This window comes from Lichenostomus cassidix, chromosome Z (assembly GCF_008360975.1).
Source record: "Lichenostomus cassidix isolate B80296 chromosome Z, HeHo_3.0, whole genome shotgun sequence".
In the NCBI taxonomy this organism is placed as follows: domain Eukaryota; kingdom Metazoa; phylum Chordata; class Aves; order Passeriformes; family Meliphagidae; genus Lichenostomus; species Lichenostomus cassidix.
In genome coordinates this window covers 27,874,533-27,895,865 of record NC_139511.1, presented here as the reverse complement: position 1 = coordinate 27,895,865, position 21,333 = coordinate 27,874,533, and the positions used below count along the sequence as shown (strand labels likewise).

General features: G+C 50.4%; 1 protein-coding gene and 1 long non-coding RNA gene across 2 annotated transcripts; one reads left to right on the top strand and one right to left on the bottom strand.

Annotated features, from left to right (window-relative positions):
- Positions 1–5,107: 5,107 nt before the first annotated feature.
- On the bottom strand, positions 5,108–13,838 carry LOC146424577 (uncharacterized). The gene is made up of 3 exons (XR_014846817.1): positions 13,647–13,838; positions 7,958–8,075; positions 5,108–5,971 (listed from the first exon to the last, which is right to left on the bottom strand). It is a non-coding gene; the product is annotated as an uncharacterized LOC146424577 (long non-coding RNA).
- A 63-nt stretch (positions 13,839–13,901) lies between these two features.
- Positions 13,902–14,924, top strand: FOXE1 (forkhead box E1). The gene has a single exon (XM_085042578.1). It carries the CDS (start codon positions 13,985–13,987, stop codon positions 14,861–14,863), a length of 879 nt encoding a protein of 292 aa, XP_084898704.1. The 5' UTR covers positions 13,902–13,984; the 3' UTR covers positions 14,864–14,924.
- Positions 14,925–21,333: the final 6,409 nt, after the last annotated feature.

Below are 21,333 nucleotides of genomic sequence, written 5' to 3'. Positions count from 1 at the left end.
CACCCCCAGTGAAGTTGCCTTGAGCACTGGGAGCAGGTGGTCTTTCCCAGCTCAGCTCCAGGACTTCAGATAGTGGTAATGTGCTCTCCATCTGCCCAAGAGCTACCCTGCACCACAGTATAGGGTATAGCTGCTTGGGAGAAGTGACATGCCTACGAGCTTCAGGTGCTTCCATCACTGGGCCCAGGGAATTACTTGAGCAGCAGACTTATGTCCCAAATTCTTTCAAAAATCTCTGCACTGAACATCCTACTCTGGCTCAGAATAAAACTAGAAAGAAATGTCTGTCTTTCTGCTGCCTCTCTCCCTAAGTGACCTCTCCTGAAAGCCCTCTAGGCTTCCAAAACAAACAAACAAAGAAAAAAAAAATCAAAGAAATGGAATATGATGAAAACAGAAAAAATGGAGAAGAACCTCAGGCACCATTTAGGAAAGTACTGTGTCTTCCTCCGGCACTGTGCCATCTATGCTTAATGCCTAGAAGGCTGGGAAAGGTTCTGGGAGAACAGTCCGCTGCACGGGAACATTTTATGGGCCTGACTGGTAATGAGTCAATGCTGAGGTTTGGATTCAGATGTTTCCTACCTAGTACCTGCCCAATGTGCCAGACCTTCTTGGGGAAGGACAAGGGAAACCATCATCCCTCTTCACAGAAAGGAAACAGCAGCTGAGCAGCAGGAATATATGCTCAGGATAATGCCAGGAACTGGCTGAGGGTCTGGAGTGAAAACATACAGTTTTCAGACTCCTTGAGATGTAAGATGTGGGAGATGGAAAACTGTTCATCACCATCTCATAGCCATTGCTGCTCTGTTGGATTGCAGGGGAGGGAAGGTAGGGTGAAAAGCGAAAGTGATGCAGAACCATTTCGTAAGGGTAAAGGAACGAGGGCAGAGCAAAAGAACAATGATCTGCCTTGGAAGATCTGTCTGAGGCCTCTGGGGGCCATCCTGTTCAAGTGCCTCAGCCTCTCTGTGGCTGTGCCCCCAGCCCTATCAGGCTTTGTTCTGCACATCAGTTTTAAGTCAGACTCCACTTCTCTTTGGCAGTGCTTGGTGTGCCTGGGGCCACAGATGTAAGGGGGCAGCTCAGTCCAGCTGCTCCTGTCACTGGCAAGTCCCAGGGTCACCTGTGATGGTTGGTACTCCAAATTCATAGAATCACAGAATGGGCCAGGTTGGAAGAGACCACAGTGGGTCTTAGCGTCCAACCTCATTGCTCAAGCAGGGCCATCCTGGAGCACATGGCTGTGTGCAACTGCTGCTGTATTTCAAGGAAGGAAGAACCACACTCTGTTCCTTCTATCCATCCATGACAGAAATGGCACTCCTTGAGTCTGCTGTGGCTTTTCTATGGTGTCCTCGGAGCTTCCTTCCTTCTTTCCCTTTCTACCTGCTTCTGCAGGGTCACCTGCCCCCAGGTCTTTTTAGTGCAAAAGGGCTGGAGGTGGGCTCACACAAATCATGAGCCAAATGTGCAGCTTTCCATCTCACAGGGTCTCCAAACTACTAGCTGGGTCTTTGCCTTGGTGTTTAGCTGCTCAGACAGGAGCTGGGCAGCTATGACATCTCATCTGGCTACATCAGTCTGGAGCACAAGGAAGCTCTGAGCTTTAGGGCCCCAGCATATTTAACACTGGATTAGCTCTTAAGTCTCTGGTTCATGCAGGAGGACAAGCTATCTGCTGGGTTAGTCACAGGCAAAGCTGGGTGTTGCCAGGAATGTGCTGAACTGCCCACATGGGGAGAGGATCCCCAGTGGGGTCTGGCAGCAACTCCAGACAAGGAGAAGGAAAAAACCCCAAAGCAGTAGCACCAGAAAAGATATTGCCTTGTAGCTGCATGAGGCCAAATGCTTTCACCTCGTGCACACAGCTCCTGCCCCTGCAAGGAGGTTGAGCAATAACCTGGCAGGAATTTGATCAGGAGTTAAGTCCCAGTTACCAAATCCAGGTTGCATCGGGCCAGCGTGTGGTTGCAAACCCTCTTTACGCTCCGTTTGCCCTCATTCTGGCACTGACCCCGCCATGAGCTCATTGGAAAACAGCTTTGTGCACAGCAGTCGCACGAGATATGCTTCCCTCCACACCCTGCCATGGCCCTGGAGGCTCACGCAGTGCTGAAACATCCCTCCCTCAGTGGAGAGGTGAGGCAGCACTATCTCACTGCCATGCAAGCCATGTGACACCTGGTGCTAGAGGAAGGCTTGGGACCAGAAAGCCAGCTGTGGTCAGTGTCTGAAGCAAGCACTGTGGGGAGGGGCTGAACTCAGTGTTGGAACCAGTTTGGATGAGCATTATATGTGGACCAAGTCTTATTCTGGACTTGCCAGCTGGCCTTAAAACAGCAATACGAACTAATGTGGTTTTCCTCGCCACAGTGACACCCTCTTTGCCGAAGGGGTGTGGTAGGAAAGGGCACACAGCAGCACACACCTCCTGATGCCACTCTGATAAGGGCACTGGTGGTTCCAGAGCTACATCAGCATCTACACTGACAGGTGTGCCAAGCAGCTGAGTATAAGACAGAGCAGAGAGAAACCTCAAGCCCCAAATTGTTGAAGTAAAAGCCCATTTCCCCATAAGCACTGTAGTGGCTTGCTCTGTAGTGGCAGTGAGCCTTGGTGCCACACAAACTGGCAGAACGTACCAGGAGTTGAGTCCAAGCCTGCCAACAGTACTCTCACCTGAGGTTCTTCACTTTTGGGAGAAGCTGCTTCCACCCCAGCGACGCACCATGCAATGCCAGTGCTCCAGTCCAGGTTCTCCAGAGTCCAAACTGGACTAGAGTCCTGACTAGAGTCTGGACTAGAGTCCAGAAAGCATCCCCTGCGGCCCCCAGCCTCGAACTCAGGGGTCATGGTGCTGTCAGAGCTGCCACAACCCACCCTGTTTTTCAGGCTGTCGCAGACGGAGGGTTTCAGGTTGCGCCGGGAGGACATTCCTCCGGCACCACATTCCTTGCAGGGCTAATCCTCGGGAGAATGTGCCGGCATGCACAGCAGCCCCAAGCTGCACCAGCCTGGCCAGAGGCACGGCTGAGCCCGCGTTGGCCTCGCCTGGCCCTGGCCCAGCCCCACCAGTCCCTGGGCAGGCTTACAGCTCCAGCAAGCCTTGTCCCATTTGCTGCTGCCAGGGACCCTTATGCAGCTCAGAAATGCCCATAGCGAAGTCAGAAGAGCAGCAGGACACAAACTGTCGCTGCTAAAGCACTGCTGCAGGGACTCCAGCATTTCACTGCCTGCCAGGCATAAGCAGCAAGAGGTCCAGCAGGTCTCAGCTGGTCTATCCATAAAGGTCAGCTGGTTTTCTCCCATCCTGGCTTGTAGAACAGGACCCGCATCTACTGAAAGGCTGTTACGCTTCTGCCAGTGTTCTGGGCATTTCAAAAATATCTTGCTTTAAAACTTAGTCTTTATCCTTTAACCTAAGTATAACTTTCCTGCAAATGCCACATCTCCACTAACAAGAGTGGGAGAGGGTGAGATGGAAAAGTGTCCTCTTCTCTATGGCTCCCTGATGATTTATGTTTTTGCTGTAACCACACCAACCTATTTATCTTACAAGGTGCAATGTTTTAAACAATAATGGAAAAATCACCTTCTCTATTCCACACTCTGGAGGTGAACTCTCTTGACCTGGTGGTCTGCAATCTGTTGGATGTGTCTGCAAAGATACCAGGTGAAGAAAGCAAGCTAAAGTAGTTAAAAGACTTGTGAAAGGGTATGTCTACTATAGCTTCAAGAAATCCAGCTGTCCTTTCCCAGGCCCAGACATTTAGGTTGGGCTTGTGCTTTCAACTCAACTACTGCATTATCCTCACTAGAGAAATCTGGTTGAAAATGACCTTAAACCTTTGTCAAAATTCCAGTGTTTCTCTGTTTGGACTTGGCCAGTGTAAACCCAGCTAAAAAACGCAGAAAATATTTCAAAGTCAAACTTTAAAGGGACAGCCATTGCTTTATTTGTGTTTAATTAAAAATAATAATGAAATAATAGTAATTGTTTTCCAGACCCATGGTAATTAGCAATCCAACCTACAGCTCCCATGGGAAAGAGCCTCAGTTTCTGGAACTAGTGTGCCTGAATATTGACTTGCTCCAGATATTGCCAAGGTTGTGAGTACAGCAATTTGTTGGGAGGGGGTTTCCAGCTTTGACTTCGTAGCAGTTAAACTGTCATGCTCCAAACCACAGTGTTTTACTACAGCCTCCATTTCCCTTTGTTTTACCTGAACTTCTCATCTTGCTCTGCAAATCCTATGCCAGAATGAGTCATTCCTGCAGGATTAGGTCTGATATTTCAACTCCTCTCTCAGTGTTGCCCAGACTAGTTCTGAGGAGAAAAAACTGACACGCCCCATTCAGGATGTGTAAGAAGTGACTGAAAGAAATTACCTTCAGTGCTCAGATATTTGCACTGAACCAGCAAGAACCACCCCATCTTTCCACCACAGCTGAGCCCTCAGCATGGCACGGCATTGCTGACAGCACCGGGCTGGCAGCTTCAGCCAAGGGGGTGCACCAGTGCCCCCCTCCTTTGGGTTATTCCCCCTCGCCACTGCAGTCCACACAGGGATGCCGGTTTGCTCCACACGCCAGAGGCGCTGTCCCCAGGATGACCTACAAGGGCCCCTAGGAAGGAATGGGGCACCATGTGATGCCCATGGGGTGCACTGCCCTGGCTTTTGCTGTCTGAGCATCGGGGAGGCTGCAGCAGCTGTGGTCTCCTGCCTTTAGGGTGAGGTACCTTCTGGACGCCCCCTCTTTCTGCTGACTGCAGAGGTCAGTCCTGTACCTCCTGTGTTTAGCACCTTGCTCAGACCAGAGAGTTTCCTGCTCACTTACTAGAAGCAGATCTCAGCCTGTCCCTGCCCTCAGACCTTTTCTTATGTTCATCTAAGCGAACACTTCTTACAGGAAGAAATAGTATTTTTAAAAATTATTTTCACGTTTAATTTTCCACCTCTCCCTTGTTCTGTTTTTTGAAGTAATAAAGACACTCTCTGTTGTGGTTTAACCCCGGCCAGCCACTGAGTCCCCCACTGCTGCTCACTCGCTCCCCCCGGTGGGATAGGGGGGAGACTTGGAAGAGCAAAAACCAGAAAACTGAGATGGAGACGGTTTAATAGGTAAAGCAAAAGCCACACACACAAGCAAAGCAAAACAAGGAATTCATTCACCACTTCCCACGGGCAGGCAGGTGTTTAACATCTCCAGGACAGCAGGGCCCCATCGTGCCTCAGGGTGACTCGGGCAGACAAACGCCATCACTCTCAACCTCTCCCCTCCTCCTCCTTCTTCCCCCAGCCTTTTTTGCCGAGCATGACACCATTTGCTGTAGGATACCCCTGGGTCAGTTGGGATCAGATATCCAGGCCGTGTCTCCTCCCAGCTCCGTGTCCACCCCCAGCCCCCTCTCTGGTCCTGTGGGTGAGAAACAGCAAAGGCTTTGGCTCTGTATAAGCCCTGCTCAGCAGCAACAAAAACATTCCTGTGTTACCAACATTTATTTCAGCACAAATCCAAAACACAGCCCCATACTAGCCACCATTGAAAAAAATTAACTCGATCCCAGCCAAAACCAGGCCACTCTCACATAGCAAATATTGCATTGTCTCACAGCAGAGTAAAGGGGTGGGAATCTCAAAGGTCTCAAAATGATGCCACTCTCTTTCCCTTTCCAGGTCCAAAACATGAAGTGATCCTGGAAGTGATTGTTAAATCACTTGGAAGATCTCTTTTCTGATAATGGTCCGGCGTGGTCGGCAAATCTCTGATTTGCATATGAATACCCAAACTGCATAAGCAAAACTATCAGAGCCAGCTGGAAGAAAGAAAATCTGAGCACCTGGCATTTTGAGAAGTCCTTTAGCTTGTGTTGTCAGGTCACTTTCCTGTATCATTGACAGGAATTGAGCTGATTTGACAGAAACTCCTGGAAATCGTGTTTCTACCACAGGAACAGGCAGACCTGCAGAAATCACAAGGTTTATGGTCCAGCAAAAACTTAAAGCATGGTTATACCCCAAGTTACATCAGCTTGCTCAGGGCCACGACTAGTCAAGTTTTAAAAAGCCTGACAGACAGAGATCCCATAATCTCTTTGGGAAACCTATCCCATGGCACAGGCTTCACAAGAGAAATATGGATTGGTCACAGAACATGTAAGATCAGACTGCGCAAAATAAAAAAGAGATTTCTAAAACTTTTTGCTGTCCGTGGAAATACACGCAGTGCTCTGCCTCTTTTTATTAGAAGCCCAAAACTTAAAAACACTACTTTCTTTCCAGATTACCACGACCTACACACTTTTGGTTAGAGGTATTGCCTCAGGCAAACGCTGGGCAGATGCTTATCTAGTGTAAATCCCCACAGATCTGTTAGCTTCAGCAGGATGCCAGCTATTCACTGCCTTTTCAGTCTTGTTAAAAAAAGCTTGGAATTTGAGAAATAACCCATTTTCTCATCTGGGGAGAGACATTTTTGCTACAGGCTCAAGCAAAACTCCAGCAGATTTCGGAAGGTACTTGTAAATAGGGCATTACTTGGTAATTACCATGGTGATTGCTAAAGGGTCAGAGAGAGGCAGTGAGAACAAAGGGGCCTAGGGAAAAAAACAGGAGCTCTTTGTAAAAGTATTCAGATTTTGTCTGCCAGTGCCAATAAGCTCAAACTATCCCGACTTTACACTTTGCTTTTCAAATACAGACTATTTACATCCCACAGGCATGGAATTACAGCAGGGTAGCGCTGGGTCCTACCAATTGCCCATCAGCATCACCCCGACAGGAATGCGTCCGCGGCAGTGGTGCTCACAACTCACCCTACTGCCAGGCATGGTTTAACATCCAGCGGTGCTCAGGCACATGCACACATACAATACTGCATTTTTGGAGCCTTTTAAAGTGCAACTTTTCTTTCCTGGATCAGTGTTTGACACACTCCCCAGCCTGGGCATCCACCTGGCTGTGCCCAAGGCCAAGAAGGAGCCCAGAGAGGCTCCTCACCTTTAACTGGGAGTTATTTTCAAGCTGGGGGTTTTGCCTCCAGCCACAGGGCCATCCTGTGGCTGTGCCTGTGTCTCTCCCTGCAATCCCTGATGCAGGCTCTGACCCGATGTCTTTGCTCCCCAGCTCTGCCTCTGACCTGCCTTGTCGCTAAGGGCTTCCCCAGAAAAACTCAAAGAGTCAGAAACTTGACACATAAAAAGGGCTGGGTACCTGAACCTACCTACTGAAACACCTTATTTTTGTTAATCGAGTCACAGAAAGTGTGCTAAAAGCTGCAATTTCCAGGGAAGTAAGGGTAAGAATTGTTTTGTTTAATAATGCCGAGTAATACAGTTTAAATAGTGATTTTGCTTGATCTAAAGAACAAAATAAGGATGAAAAGAACCTTTTCGTGGTCTGTGTAGACCAGTCCTAGAAAGCTGTGACATTTCTTTTCATGTTTTTTTGCTTCTACCAAAGTCATGCTGAGAGTATTTGATTCCAGACCAAGACCCAGAGGAAAAGAAACTTAGGTGAGGTTTTTTTTTGTCTATCCATACAAGACTCTCTCCACAAAACAAACCTCCCAAGCAGTGTTCCAGCAAAGGCTCTTCATATCCTTCCAGCTCCACCCCCAACCCTTCCTCTCCACATTCCTTGCTTTTCCACAGCACTTCTCTTTCTCTTTCCCCTCCTTCATGTGTTCCCAGTCTTACCCCACTGCCCCCATCTACTAGCTCCCCCAACACCTTTGCTCTCCTCTGTCTCCCTCCTTGGCTGATGTACTGTGACCACAGGGAAAGTGCTCAGCAAAGACCACAGTGCAGAACACGTCTTGGGACAGAAAATCAGTTAGTAAATTATAGCACAATTCCACCGCAATTTGTTAGAGACTTTTAATTATCCATATTTGGGTGAAACAACATGAGGAACACTGCCAACGAAGAACACCAAGAAATTTCTCTCACCTGCATCGGGAAATTAACCTCTTAACTCTACAATTAGGCCAAAATTACCTTTCCCCTCTCCATCCCATGCTTAAGCATGAGTTAGAAAAAGCCGGTATCCAGGACAGTGTAGTTCTGTCTGCAACAAAGAAAAAAGAAAACAAAAAATACTTCTTTCTACACAGCTTATTGAAGTAAAGCAGGATATTTGCAAATATAGTTTGTTCACAATATAGCAATTAATTAAATAATTATACTTAAATAAAACCCCCAGCTTCCAAAGCAAGAAATAAATAATTCCCCCTAAACCAGTGTATACCATCATTTTCTATCAAGCATCAGGTTTCACTAGTAGCTGCAAAGAGGGTTGAATTACTACTCTGGCAAATACTAATTTGTCTTAAAAAAATTTGTCATCAGGTGACACTTCCTGTCCACAAGCCTCAGGGTCTTTCTGACCCTGTGGGCCCTTTGTAGGAGCTTCTGTCAGATGCCAGTGATGCCTGTTGTGAGCCAGCAGAGCAGACAGATCCCAGCAGGGCACCTGGGAAATATTGAGCAGGAGATGTTCACCCTGCCAGAGATTAAACCTCTCAAAACTGTTGAATGACTGCCCAAATAGGGCATTTGATAGGCAAACCAGAAAGAACTTATTTCCATGCCAACAGTGTCTGACGGCTATTCAAAGATATCCATCCGGAAGATTTTCATGAGGTGCTGAAATTCACAGGCTTCAGGGGAGCAAGAGCCATGCAAACTTTGTAACACCTGCACACCAAAAAAAAAACCCCAAAAAGCACAGCAAGTGATTTTCAGCTTATAGAAGAGAGCCTGACTCTGCTTTGCATGTTTCCAGAAAAAGGCAGCTCCTCCTTTTGAAGCATCTGACAGATCTACACTACTCCCAATGATATCTTGGTGGTGCAAAGACAAGAATGGGCAGCTTATTCTCTTGGAAACCAACCCCAAAATCTGCTTTGGGAGGAGAACAAATGAATGTGTTATGGCCCATCCAGCTCAGGCTGCATCCACTCAGCTTCCACCAAGAAGGTGCCTGCTCCTTGCTGCCCACATCGCATGTGGTGTTTTCTTCTGCTTTGTTTTGTGGCTCCATGTCTTAGCTAAATGAGGATCTTGCTGCCAGTGTGCACAGCAAATTTTCATGTTTAACTGTTTAGGAGTGCTGGCACAGACCTCGATTTGCCTGAAAAGCTCCTCCTCAGGAAACCCAGTACGGAGTGCACCTCATTTGCTGCAAGAGCCACTCCTGGCCCGTGTCCAGCCTCATGCACAGCATTCCCTGGAGCCTCTGCAGCAGTGCCGCCACTCTGACCATCACTTCCCAGCTGGGACTGGCACACAGGGCACTGCTGCCCCAGGGCACCACTCGCATCTTTCCTTTGCTGGGCTTCCTAAGCTTTCCAACAGTCCAGTGCTCCCATTTCTGGTGGCCTCACTAGGCTGAAGCTCTGCCTCTTCCTGTGTCAGCCACTCTGTCTAGTTTAGCACTACCATCACCCCAGAGCACCGACCCTGCACATCTCCCATACTGGATGGCCAATCCTTTTGCCATTACACTCACACTGAATTCCCCTGAGTGGGGCAGGATCCTGAGGGAATGGTCAGAGGTGGTGTTCTGCTCAGAGAGAGCCTGCCCTGCCCGCCTGCACCTGCCCCTGTTGCAACTCACTGCTGCAGGTCTTGTTTCCCTCCAAGAGCCAGGGAACCTGCTGGGCTGTCAGGCAAGCATGCTTAGTCCTCTGCCTAGGTGGAACCTTGCTGGATGGAGGCTAAGGCTGCCCATGGCTCTAGCTCCAAATTCTGGCCTGAGACATGGCCTATTTTAAAGCCACCACAATGTTTTGGTTTTTCTACAGAAGAATGATCACAACAGCTAACTCAAGCCTCCTGCATGAACCTGGCTACATACATGTGATTCTCTCAGCAAACATGTCTTTCTCCCTTGCAGCCCTTTCTCCCTTGCAGCAGAAAACTCAACCAAAGGATGAGAAGCTGCATAATAAAGCTGATACTAAAGAACCAGGCCACTGATGAAAAGTGAAACTTTGCTCCCACCAGACAAGGCAAGTGAACAGGTGTTGAAAATATGCAGTATGCTTGTATTCTGCTTTCCAGTCACTCTTCTGCCATGTGGTCATACTCCATGTTCAGCTGCACATCAGTTCTCCCTCAGAGGTTTCACCTTGGTCCCCATACCAAGGTCCTCCCACAGTCTAGCCACAAAGTTTCCCAAATCCATGCAGTCACCTCTCTGCTCTTGTCTCCCACTAACTCCAGTTATGTGCCAAACATCTTATGCTCAGTCACCTTGGATACTTCTTCATGGAACATGCTCTGAAAGTGCATGAATTATGTCATGCCATCACCTGTCTTATTCCAAAAGGCTCAGGCTTATGGTCCCCTCTCAGATCTTAACCACGAGCTGCAGGTAGGGTTAAACTCTTTGTCACAAAGTGTCATGAAGTATCTGGCTGTGATGCTCTTCGTATTCTAAAGCAAAGCCCTGGCACCAAACACACAGCCAATAAAAATCCCAAACTTGCCATCCCATCACAGATGCAGCTGAGCTTGGGGTGGTGGCTGTGCCATGGGTATGTGTTCTCACTTGATTTGTATTCTGCCAATATAGTCTAGGATTTTGACTCTGCCAGACCCTTAACTTAGAGCACATTAAAAACACATTAACTTAGAGCACATTAAAAACCCTGCTCTTCCTAGGACACAAGAGGCAAAACTTTTCCTCACCTCAAAAAGGAGAGGAATTCTGATGGTGGAACCAAAACTAGCAAGGTGCTGCACATGAAGGCGCTGTCCACATATTTAATGTCCACTTCCCCTAGTTTGGTTGAAGCGGAAGACACAGCTCAGGTAATGGGAATAACAAAGAGTAGGGTGTCCCAGTAGTCTACCCTTGAGGGATCTCAATGGTTTGTGGTTTGTAACAAGGCAACTGAGTAGGGAGTGAAGCCTAAAAAACTGGATTTTTTCCATGGGTGGAATTTGCTCTTGGCGATCCATGCAGATGGGATTTTGGTTGGGGTAATTCTCTAGTACCAGTAGGTGCTAGAGAACAAACTCCATTCCTGAGAGGCCAAGGCACAGTACCCTTGTGCAGGGTACACTTTGCAGTGCAGTGGCCTCACAATCAATGAGCACTTTGCCCAGTTGAAGGCTGCAGACCTTAGTGTTGGCAGGATATGAGCTGAGAAATTTAGACAGAAAAAATGCTTACTCTAAACTGTGTCCCAGACACCAAAAGACAGTTCAAGGGATATTTTGTATGGGTAATGCTATATAGATATCATACATTTTTGATGGCATTATGAACCCCAAATGTTTAATCAATGTATGGTGTTTTCTGTCTTACTTACCTTTGTCCCTCCTCCAGCTAAATCAGAAAAGAAAACAATGCTTCACAAACACAAAAAACATCAATCGTTCTGCTCCAGCAACATGCACCACTTGATTTACAGATGGAGGAGATCTGCACTCTAGGAACCACCTGAGTGAGTCGGAAATTCATGTTCTCCATAGCTCACTCCCCATGGGAACTGGTACTCAAAGGAGACACCAGTGCTTAAAATGCATATGCCTGCTCCCAAAGTAGAGAGTTAAAAGTGTTTTAAAATAGGCTTATAATGTCAGATTGAGGATACTCTTCAGGGCATCATGTTATACAACTCCCACTTCACTCACAAATATTGGCACCACAGTTTAAGCTGTGTGATGTGGAAAGGAGAAGGGACAAGAGCCAGCACATACTCTTTGGGTATCCATTTCACTCTGCTTTGGGCTCTGCCAAGGAAAGTGCTTACTTGGAAAAGGATTTTCACCACCAGCAGGGAGGGCAAATGCAGCTGTTCAGCACACCAAGCCTCCTCAGCATACACCTCTTTTATTCCACATCCTCTCTACAAGTGCAAAGCGAAGCACGATCTGACTTTGCCCTCTGGAGGCACAGAATTGGCATGGCACAGAAAGACACAGCCCCAGAGGTGACTGAACTACTGCCTTTGGGAACATCTGATAGGAAAATCCATTCCCAGCTGCAGCTTCCCACGAGTCAGAAGGCAGAGCATTACTGATGAGGCAGCTTCATGCTGAAGGAGTTGGGTTTTAGGTTCCTACAGGGTAATACTACCCTAGTCTGCTGTGCGCTTCAAGAACGTGGGTGTTGGTGCAGGAGGTTGATTTCTCTCGTGTCATAAACTCTGCAGCATGTGATTTGAAATGCTGCCACATGTCTGCATCCAGCTACTGGACACAGTACATGCACACGTGGGTCCTCAGCAAGTGCCACTTCGCGGTTAATTCTCCATAGCTCCACAGGATTTTTTGGTATCTCCCAGATTGCCAGGAAGCTGCATAAATAAGCAGGTGGCCAGTGACTCCTGGGTCCCTTATTTAGCTAGCAATCAGGGCTGTGGTTTGTTTGCAGCATGGAAATGGATCTTCACACACACAGACACACGCACACACTGATTTTTCTCCAAGCAGATAAATAGCTCTGGTGGACACCTCCAGGGGAGCTGTGTTTCACTGGGATAAACAGCTCCTACCTCCCCTTGCTCCCTTAAAATCATTTGTGCAATGCCCAAGAGGGCTTTGGGGAAGCTTTTCCTACGACGATAGACTCAGCAGTGCACGGGTGATTTGAGTTCTGGAAGAACTGGCAGGAGACAGCAAGACATGGGCAGGAACAGTTGTACAGCCATGCACAGCACCTGTACACTTGTGCACATTCTCTTCTCTGGACACACATCTGCCCACATGCCCACATGCAAGCCCTGAGTCCAGCCACACACCTGTGTGTGCTGGCATTTGTGTGTATGCACACTCGCCTGTCAGTGCACACCCATGAACTCTCACTCACATCCTCACCCCCACACCAGTGCCCTTGCACACCCACTCAGCTGTGCACGCCCACCCTTCCATGCACACACATACCTGTGCACACCTGCACACACTTTTCATCCCACCTCTAGGACCACCTGCCATCTCCTTTATATTCTGCCTTTCAAGGAACATCATGCCAGCAGCTGATCAGCTGTGCCGTCCTCAGGCTTGTGGGTGTGTGTCACAGGTGTTCAAGTCCTGGGCAAGCATTCCTCACCAGCTGGCATACTCAGCTTGGGGTCTGACCCTCAGCCCCAAATATCTGAGCAAACATGAAAGAGTGGGCAGGTATGTCTCAGCATTAGCCTGTGGAGAGCTTGGCATTCTTCCTGCTTGGATCGTGTAGCTGTGGGGTCCTGTGGCATAAGGAGCAGGGATGAGCAGATCAGCTCAGGAGGAAAGCAGGGTCACGGGAGCCCAGCCCCGTGCCAAATCGTTGTTAGAGACCAGCGATGATGGCCCCAGCCCCAGGGCATTCGATAGAGCAGCACTGCAAGCAAACTGCGTAGCCTAAGCCCACACTTACTATCTCTCCCCACGCAGATCTGTCACCGATTAACAGATCAGTTAATTTGTTTCAACAGCTTGATTTCCGCAAAGGAGCGTGGGGCTCCTTGGGTGACGTTGCCCGGGGCCGACCGTCCCGCGCGGACCGGCAGCATCCCCTCCGACAGCGGCGGCCACTCATCGATGCCACCTCTCCCGCGGCCGCCAGCAGAACCTGCCCCGACGGCGGGGAGCCCTACAGGGAGGCGCGTTAAATGCCCGTGCCCAGACACCCGCACCGGGATACCGGAGACACCGCCGCTCCGGTCGGTGCCCGTCGGTCCTCCGAAGCTGCGCGCTCCCGACGGCGGCGGGTCCGCGGCGCCCCGACGGCGCTGGGGACGGGCCCCAGCGGAGAGGGGCGGGCGGTGGGTGCCAGGCAGGGTGCTGCCCCTACCCGCGTCGGTAGCGGCGGCACGCCCGGCCCTGCCCGCGCCTCCCGGGCGGCGGGGCGTAGCAGGGGGAGTGCCGGCCGCCCGGGCGCGGAGCCGCCGGACACCGCCGCATAAAAGCCGCGGCCGCGCAGCGCTGCGCTTCCTCGGTTCGGCTCGGCTCGGTCCGGCGCGGAGTCGCTCCGACGGCCACATGACAGCCGAGAGCCGGCTGCCGCCGGGCCCCCCGCCACCGCCCCCGCCGCTGAAGGCGGACGCGGTGCCGCCGGGAGAGGAGGCGGCGGCGGCGGCGGCGGGGGCGCGGGGCGGGCGGCGGCGCCGCAAGCGCCCGGCGGAGCGGGGCAAGCCGCCGTACAGCTACATCGCCCTCATCGCCATGGCCATCGGGCAGGCGCCCGAGCGGCGACTGACGCTCGGCGGCATCTACCGCTTCATCACCGAGCGCTTCCCCTTCTACCGCGACAGCCCCCGCAAGTGGCAGAACAGCATCCGCCACAACCTTACCCTCAATGACTGCTTTGTCAAAGTGCCACGGGAGCCCGGCCGCCCCGGCAAGGGCAACTACTGGACGCTGGACCCTCACGCCCGCGACATGTTCGAGAGCGGGTCCTTCCTCCGCCGCAGAAAACGTTTCAAGCGCAGCGACCTCTCCACCTACCCGGCTTTCCTCGCCGAGCGTCCCGCCGCTCCCTGCCGCCTCCTGCCGCTGCCCGCCCCGCCGCCCCCCGCCGACTTGCCCCCGGCACCCGCCGCCGCCTCCTGCGCCTTCGCCGCCGCTTTCCCCGCGCAGGGCTGCGCCTCCGCCGCCCTGCCCCACGCCTACGCCCCGCTGCCCACCGCCCCCGGGCCCTACGCGCCGGGAGGCCACGGGCCGCTGTACGCGCCGTCGGGGCGCATCGTGCTGCCCGCCTCGCCGTCCGGCCCCGCTGCGCTCTACGGCCGCCGCTCCCCCGCGCCCTACCCGCCGCTACCGCACGCCTACGGCGCCGGAGGGCAGCTGGGCGCTGTGGAGCCCGCACCGCGGCACGGCACCTACCCTGGAGGCCCCGACAGGTTCGTCCCGGCGCTCTGAGCCATCCCGGAGAGGCCCGACAGCGCGGACCGGAGCCCGACAGAGGGCGGACTGCGGGGATCTTCCCGGGGCCGTCCGGGAAGATGCTAGAGAACCTTGGGCTGCGCCTCCACATTCTGTCATCTTCCCGGGATTCCTGGTGAGGAGTGTCGCAGTCAGCCCTGGGGACCTGGGGTGCCCTGTCCGCTCTGAACAGAAAGTCTAAGCAACTCCCAAGTGCCTGGATGGGGCAAACAGTCTAATCCTCTTTTATAGCGTTTCCTCGGGCAGGTGCTCAGAGCTTCCTGCCAGGCTACTACCCTCCCGGCACACCCAGCTGGGCCCCTTCTGGTTTATCCAGGAAGATTTCACTCCTAAAAGTCTCTCCGTTCTTGCTAATTTTTTTTTAGAGAATGAGATGTCTGTTGGTGACGTGAAGGAGGGAGACAGGAGGAAGTGTTCCCTCGCCTCGTGCAGGCAAAGCTGTAAAAGCAGAATGTGTGGCCCTAATGTGGTGTCATGTCCCTGATGGCTATTGCTTTAGCCCTGGGCTTGACATCAGCAATGTGGCCAAGGCTGGGGAAGGTTTGGATGCTGGGGCTGCAGGAAATTGCATCAAGTCAGATCCTTCCAGGTGTCATGCTGTGTGCTGCAGGGGTGGGAAACATCTTGGGATTGGAGCTATAAAAACTGTTACCATGAACATGCCCAGCCCCTGGAAGAGGGACATAGGGGAGGCTATGTAACATCTGCCCTTGGAGGTCTTCCCAGCTTGAGTGGACAGAGCCTGATCTGCCTCTGAAGTTGTATCCAGCGTTTTGAGTGGAGACCTGATCCTGAGGTCTGTGGAGGTACTTTGATAAATTACTTTGATCCTAAGGTCAGCCCAGCTCTGTCTGTAGCCTAGAGAAACTGGCATATACAGGGGAAAACTTTCTTTTCTGGAACACAAGAGACAGGATATGGTGCCTTTTCATCTTTAATTGTTCCACTTTCGAGCTTTACTAGGATGGAAAAGAGACTAATGGAAGAGGGAACAACTAATAGGAATGTCTGTGAGAGGCAAAGGATTGAAACTAGATCCGTGGGGCAATTCAAGCATACCCCTCCCAACAGATCCCCCCACCCTGGAAGTGGCCTGGAGCAGTAGTGGATGCCCAGGGCTCTGCTTGGGGCTGTGGGTGTAGAGGGAGCTGACATAGCCCTGCTCCCAGGTCTCCTTATACAGCTTCTTTTTCCCGTGGAGGTGGAAAACATGTGTATCCAGGGCCAGGAAGAGGTTGGTGAGAAAATCCTGCAGTGTGCTGGGGCCTTGCATGAGGAGAGGGAGGGAGAAGGTGCAGCCAGAGCCTCAACAGGAGCTTTGGAAGAACACATGTTGCATGTACACTAGGGTCTCTCTCACCAGAGAAGGGTCTAGATCATAATGTAACTCAGGTTGGAAGAGATCTTGGGAAGTTTCTGTTCCAATCTGGTACCCAGATCAGGGTCAGCTATGACTCAGACCAGAAGGCTCAGCCCCATGTAGTTGAATCTTCATCACTTCCTATAATGGAAACAGCACAGTCTCATTGGGCAGCCTGGCTGTCCTCGTGGGGGTGAAGTTTCTCCTTGCATCCTCCATTCAGCACTTCTCTAGTCTCATTTCATGTCTAGTGTCTTTTTTCCCACTGCTGTGCTTTGCTGCAAAGAGTTTTTGATCCCATGAAAACACCTGTACCTTCCACTCTGCAGGGCATTTTTCAGACAAAGTCCTCAGTAGGATGAAATTTGTGTAGAGGCAGCTTCCTTGCTTTCTCTGGGTGCTACGGTCCACACATCCATGTACATGAGAGAGGAAATGGAGTGGAGCAGAAAGGTGGTTGGCTGTCTTCACAGCACAGCTTGATGTGGAGAAGAGTATAGCCTTCTGCAGTAGGTGGGCAGGAGAAGTTGTATATCTGCCTTTCCCAGGGCTGCGAGGTAGGAGATGAGTTTTGGATTCAAGGCTTCAGAGTGCTAGGGATGGCATGTGGTGGGTGAAACAGCTGCTGGGCTGGGAGGCTGGGGCTGGCCTGATGGCTGTGCCCCGTGTCGGTGCAGATCTGTGCGTGGTACCGCAGGGAGCTGCTGTCAGTGCCCGGAGCTGGGGAGGCTGCGCTGTCACCTGCGGGGGGCGGGCACAGACAGCAAGTGCAAACACCACTCAGATCTTTGCTGTGCCGAGGCCACCCAGGTCTTTCCTTTCCTATCCCTTCTGAAGAGCTGTGTTGTATCTTCCTTGCTCTTCCTGGTCCTGGCACATGCAGAAGCTGCTACCGTCCTGGAGAGAGCAGAGTCCTGTCTGCAGCCTGGTTGTCTCAGCCACGGGCAGATCTCCTCAGCAGCTGTGCTAACAGCTCTCCCAGCTCTCCCCTCACCATCTGGAAGAGGAGCTGTTCACCTCGCTGAGCCTTCCCCTATTATTTTTGATAGCTGCTGGCTCTGTTTTCATTGCCTGCAAGGACTGGACTGTGTCACTTTGACAGCAAGTCATGCCGACCTCCTTGCTCATTTGGGGGTAGCTGGCAGAAGAACTGTCTGGCCTTTTAATACTTTTCTTCCTTCCTGTAGAAGCAGTTACCAATGTGGACCAGATAATTTTCATAGAATGATAGAATGTGCTGAATTGGAAGAGGCTCATCAGGATCATCAAGCCCAGCTCCTGTCCCAGCACAGGACACCCCAAGAATCACACAAAGTGCCTGAGATCATTGTCCAAATGCTTCTTGAACTCTGTCAGGCTTGGTGTTTACTCCCTGGGGAGCGTGTTCCAGTGCTCAGCCACCATCTAGGGTGATATCCAACCTAAACTTCTCTTCATGCTGTTTCCACAAGTCTGGTCACTGGTCATGAGAGTGAAGAGCCTAGATGTCTTCTGGTCCTTGTTCCTCTGGTTTTCTTCTCTGCTTCAGCCCTCGTGCTAGTCTAGGGTTCAGTCTAAAAAAAGGTCACCAGTGATGATGCAGGTTTTGGGGAAGATGCTTCTGAGCTCAGATAGTATCTGTAGGCAGTCCAGGGAGCAAAACTGAATGTCTGGAGGACATGCCTGATAGATCTTGGTGACTCAGAATGCACAAACTGGGTAGATTCATTTGTGTGTTGTCTGCAGAGAAAGTCTAGATGCTTGTTCTTGTTTCTCTCTGGATCTTTTATACCTACAAATGGGGAAATTGGGATATCTAGAAGGTAAAATTTTTGCAGCATGTACAGTGATGAGCTTGCTGCATCAAGAACCTGAGACATGGTCAAAAACTACTTAAACTTCTGTCTCAAACAGCTGGAAACCCCATGCAGAACTGTGAAGAACTACTGGGACCATTCAAGGGACTCTAGATCTGTGTGGTGTCTGTACTTCACGGTTTTTGAAACAAAAACCTGCCCTTTGCTAGTGCTGGCAGTGCTCCAACCTTCTGCTTGCAGCAGGCCTGAAGACTCCAGTGATCCCTTCCCACTTGCCCTGCTGTGGTTTTGTGGCTGTTCCAACCTCTCTGAGCAGTCATGTATGCTCAGACACCAAGGGTGTGCTGAACATTGCAGGTCTGTCCAGGCTGTACCTTGTGGCAGTCAGATGTGCTGCCTCTGAGCCTGTGCCCATGTGTGACATGGGACTGCCTGACCACTGGCAGATGAAATACACTTGTCATGTCCTTGGGGAGCCATGGGGTTGGATCTCTGTGTGAGGATATGGGGATATGCCAAGGGGATATGTTAGATGATAGGATCTCAATGTATGCTTGTGCCATGGGGATATGTTAAACATTTGGATCTCAACGTATTTTTGGCTGGCACTTTGCTTGTAATTTTCAGGCACCACCAAGAATAAGAAAAAAAAATTATTTCTGTAAGTTTTGTTGTAAATATCTGAGAGCCTTCCTTTTAGCAAAGTTAGTCTAAGTTTCAAATTAATACTTTGATTTCTGTGAGAAGAGTCCAATAAATTTGGATTGTAAACCTGCAGGAAACTCTAAAGTGTGAGCACTGATGAGAAGAGAGTGTGGCTTTGAAAGTGTTCATTCCTCAAAGGATGGAGCCTTTCAATTCCTGTTCTGCTTGAGTTCTGGTATAGTCAGGCCCTGAGCAGACTTTGAGAAAGAGCTAGACTGTACAGCCTAGGAGAATACAATATTCTGTATTGGAGATTTTTTTGTATTTACTCTTCTACTTAAAGTGGAAATAAACCTTTATCTTGTTTGTGATGAAGTGTCTCTGAGTTTACTTTTTCAAGCCTTCCCTGTACTCCTGAGATGGGGTGGGATGCAGAGCAAGATGTGTGACATGTGCTGCTCACTGCTTTTCACCCTGCCTGTCTTACCTTGGCTTTTTTTGGTTTGTTGAGCTGCTGAAGACATTAGAGGGAAGGAAGGAGGAGGGATTGGTGAGCAAGGCCAGGGCAGAGGTGGCATATCAAACTTCTGCAACCCCTAGAGTCGCCAGTCTTCTCTGAAGGTGTCCTGTCAGGTGATGTGTGCCCCAGATATCAATGCATGAAGCTCCATCCCACCCATGTGCCTCTGCTAGAGAAAGGGACAGGTAGGGAGGGCTACTACTGGTGAGAGGAACAGAAGCTCAGAGATGGGCAAGGGAATTGTGTTTGGCATTAATTACTCCTTGATTGCTCCAACATGGAGCTGGGCCAGCTAGAGGAGGTGTTACCACTGGAAACATTATGTTGCCTGTCCTGTGGCAGCAGCACCAGAAATGCTTGGTCTTGCCTCCTGCACCTCAGGCCAGTTATTTTTTTGGCTGCAGAGATGGAGTTCCCGCAGCCCCAGGCTGACACTGTGTTCACCTTATGCAACAGCAAGATCTGTGGGAACAATTCATCAAGCAACAACCATAACTAATGGAGGTGCAGCAGGCCTTCAGGGGCAGCTCCACACACCAGGATGATGATCTGGCTTGCACATGGGTAAGATGATGCCAGACGTTGCCCCTTCTCCTGCTGAGAGGGTGGTGACTGGCTTCTCGAGGGTGTTGAGGGGTAGTGAATTCTGCTGCTGCTGCCCTGTCAATAGCCCAAGCTGCCTGGAGGGCTGTGAATGAGATGGAAACAGATAGTCTCCCAAGTTACCAAAGAGCAGATAGGAAAGTCTTCTTCAATAGGTTTGAGACTCCCAAGTATGATTTATCTGCGTTTGAAAGTGACTAGAAGTGGTTTAAATCTATGAGAAAGAGTAGGCAGGGGAGGCAGCTGCCATTTGGCCAGGAGGGAGTAGCTTGGAGGGAGTCCAAAGCTTTGTGAATTGTAATTGGAGGTCAGTCTGTGTAGCCACAGTTGGGCTTTAGCTGTATCCATTACCTAGAACTGCAATGTCAGTGTTAGTGCTCAGAGAGGGCATCCCACTTGTGCAGCACTTGGATGTGAGCTAATGTGAACATAGGTAGGCTCATGGGGGTCTGATTTTACAGAGTCTGGTGTATGGGAATACAGTGGCCCATGCTGGCACAATTTATGTCTTCACCATGTCCAAGGTCAAGAAGTCAAGGTGGGAGATGGTGGCATCCACTATACCACCTGGTATAACGGTAGCAGTCTGGTGTTGTTTCTGGGAGTTACTTTTGGATGTGGTGCAGTCCTCCAACCTCTCTTTGTATGGGCAGACTCAGGGGGAGGGAGGCCCAGCTCAGGGCTGCCAGACTGAACTCTCACAGTCTCTGCAGCATTTGAACACAAGATGCAGCTGGTGGTCCCTAGGCCATATAGGAACCAATAATGCGAAGAATGTGAAGTATGCTGGCCACACTGTTTGGGCTAAGAGAAAAAGAGGTTGTATCCTAGCCTCTTCTGATGATAGGAAGTCCACAGGGTCATTGTATGCTCAGGGTCGGATGTCCGGCTGGAAATGGCCATGGAGGTCGTAGGAATAATAACTGTGGGCTGGCTCAGAGAAGCTTACTGAGCTCACTGCTATCCCTTCTCTGATGTCAGAAAGATTCACTAGCCATTTAAGAATTTTCATAGCTGTTTTCTGGTGTGAACTGTGCAAAGAGATCTTAATTGATTAAGGAGCAGCTTCTGACTTTCTTTTCTTTTTTTTCAGGGCCAGCAGCAGAGCTCTTGGTCTGATCATTGAGACAGGGCTTCCTCAGTGCATGAACTGTTCTGAGTCAATAATTCCTGTGGCTGGCTCTTGCAAGGAGATTATCTGCATCTCACATTCACCTCTTCCACTTGGGACAAGGTGCTCACAAGCCCAGGCTGTCACCTAAGGTTAACAAACTATGTCCTAGGCCTCATATCACTTCCCCAACCTTATGTTTTAGCACATAGCCTGCTAATGCTCACTGGAATGCTGGCCCTAGAACTGGCCGATTAAATAGTCCCTAGCCACCCTTCCTGTGTCCTCAGGTTTATGGCTGCAAGAGTAGGGGACAGGAAGACTTACAGAGTATCAGCATCATGATGTCTTCAGTAGGCAGACCATGATGTTCTCAGAGAAGGTTTTCTTCTCTTCATCAGGAGGCATGAT

What these genes read in the sequence shown, in the direction of transcription:
- FOXE1 (XM_085042578.1), top strand. Translation starts at nt 13,985, where the DNA reads ATGACAGCCGAGAGCCGGCTGCCGCCGGGCCCCCCGCCACCGCCCCCG.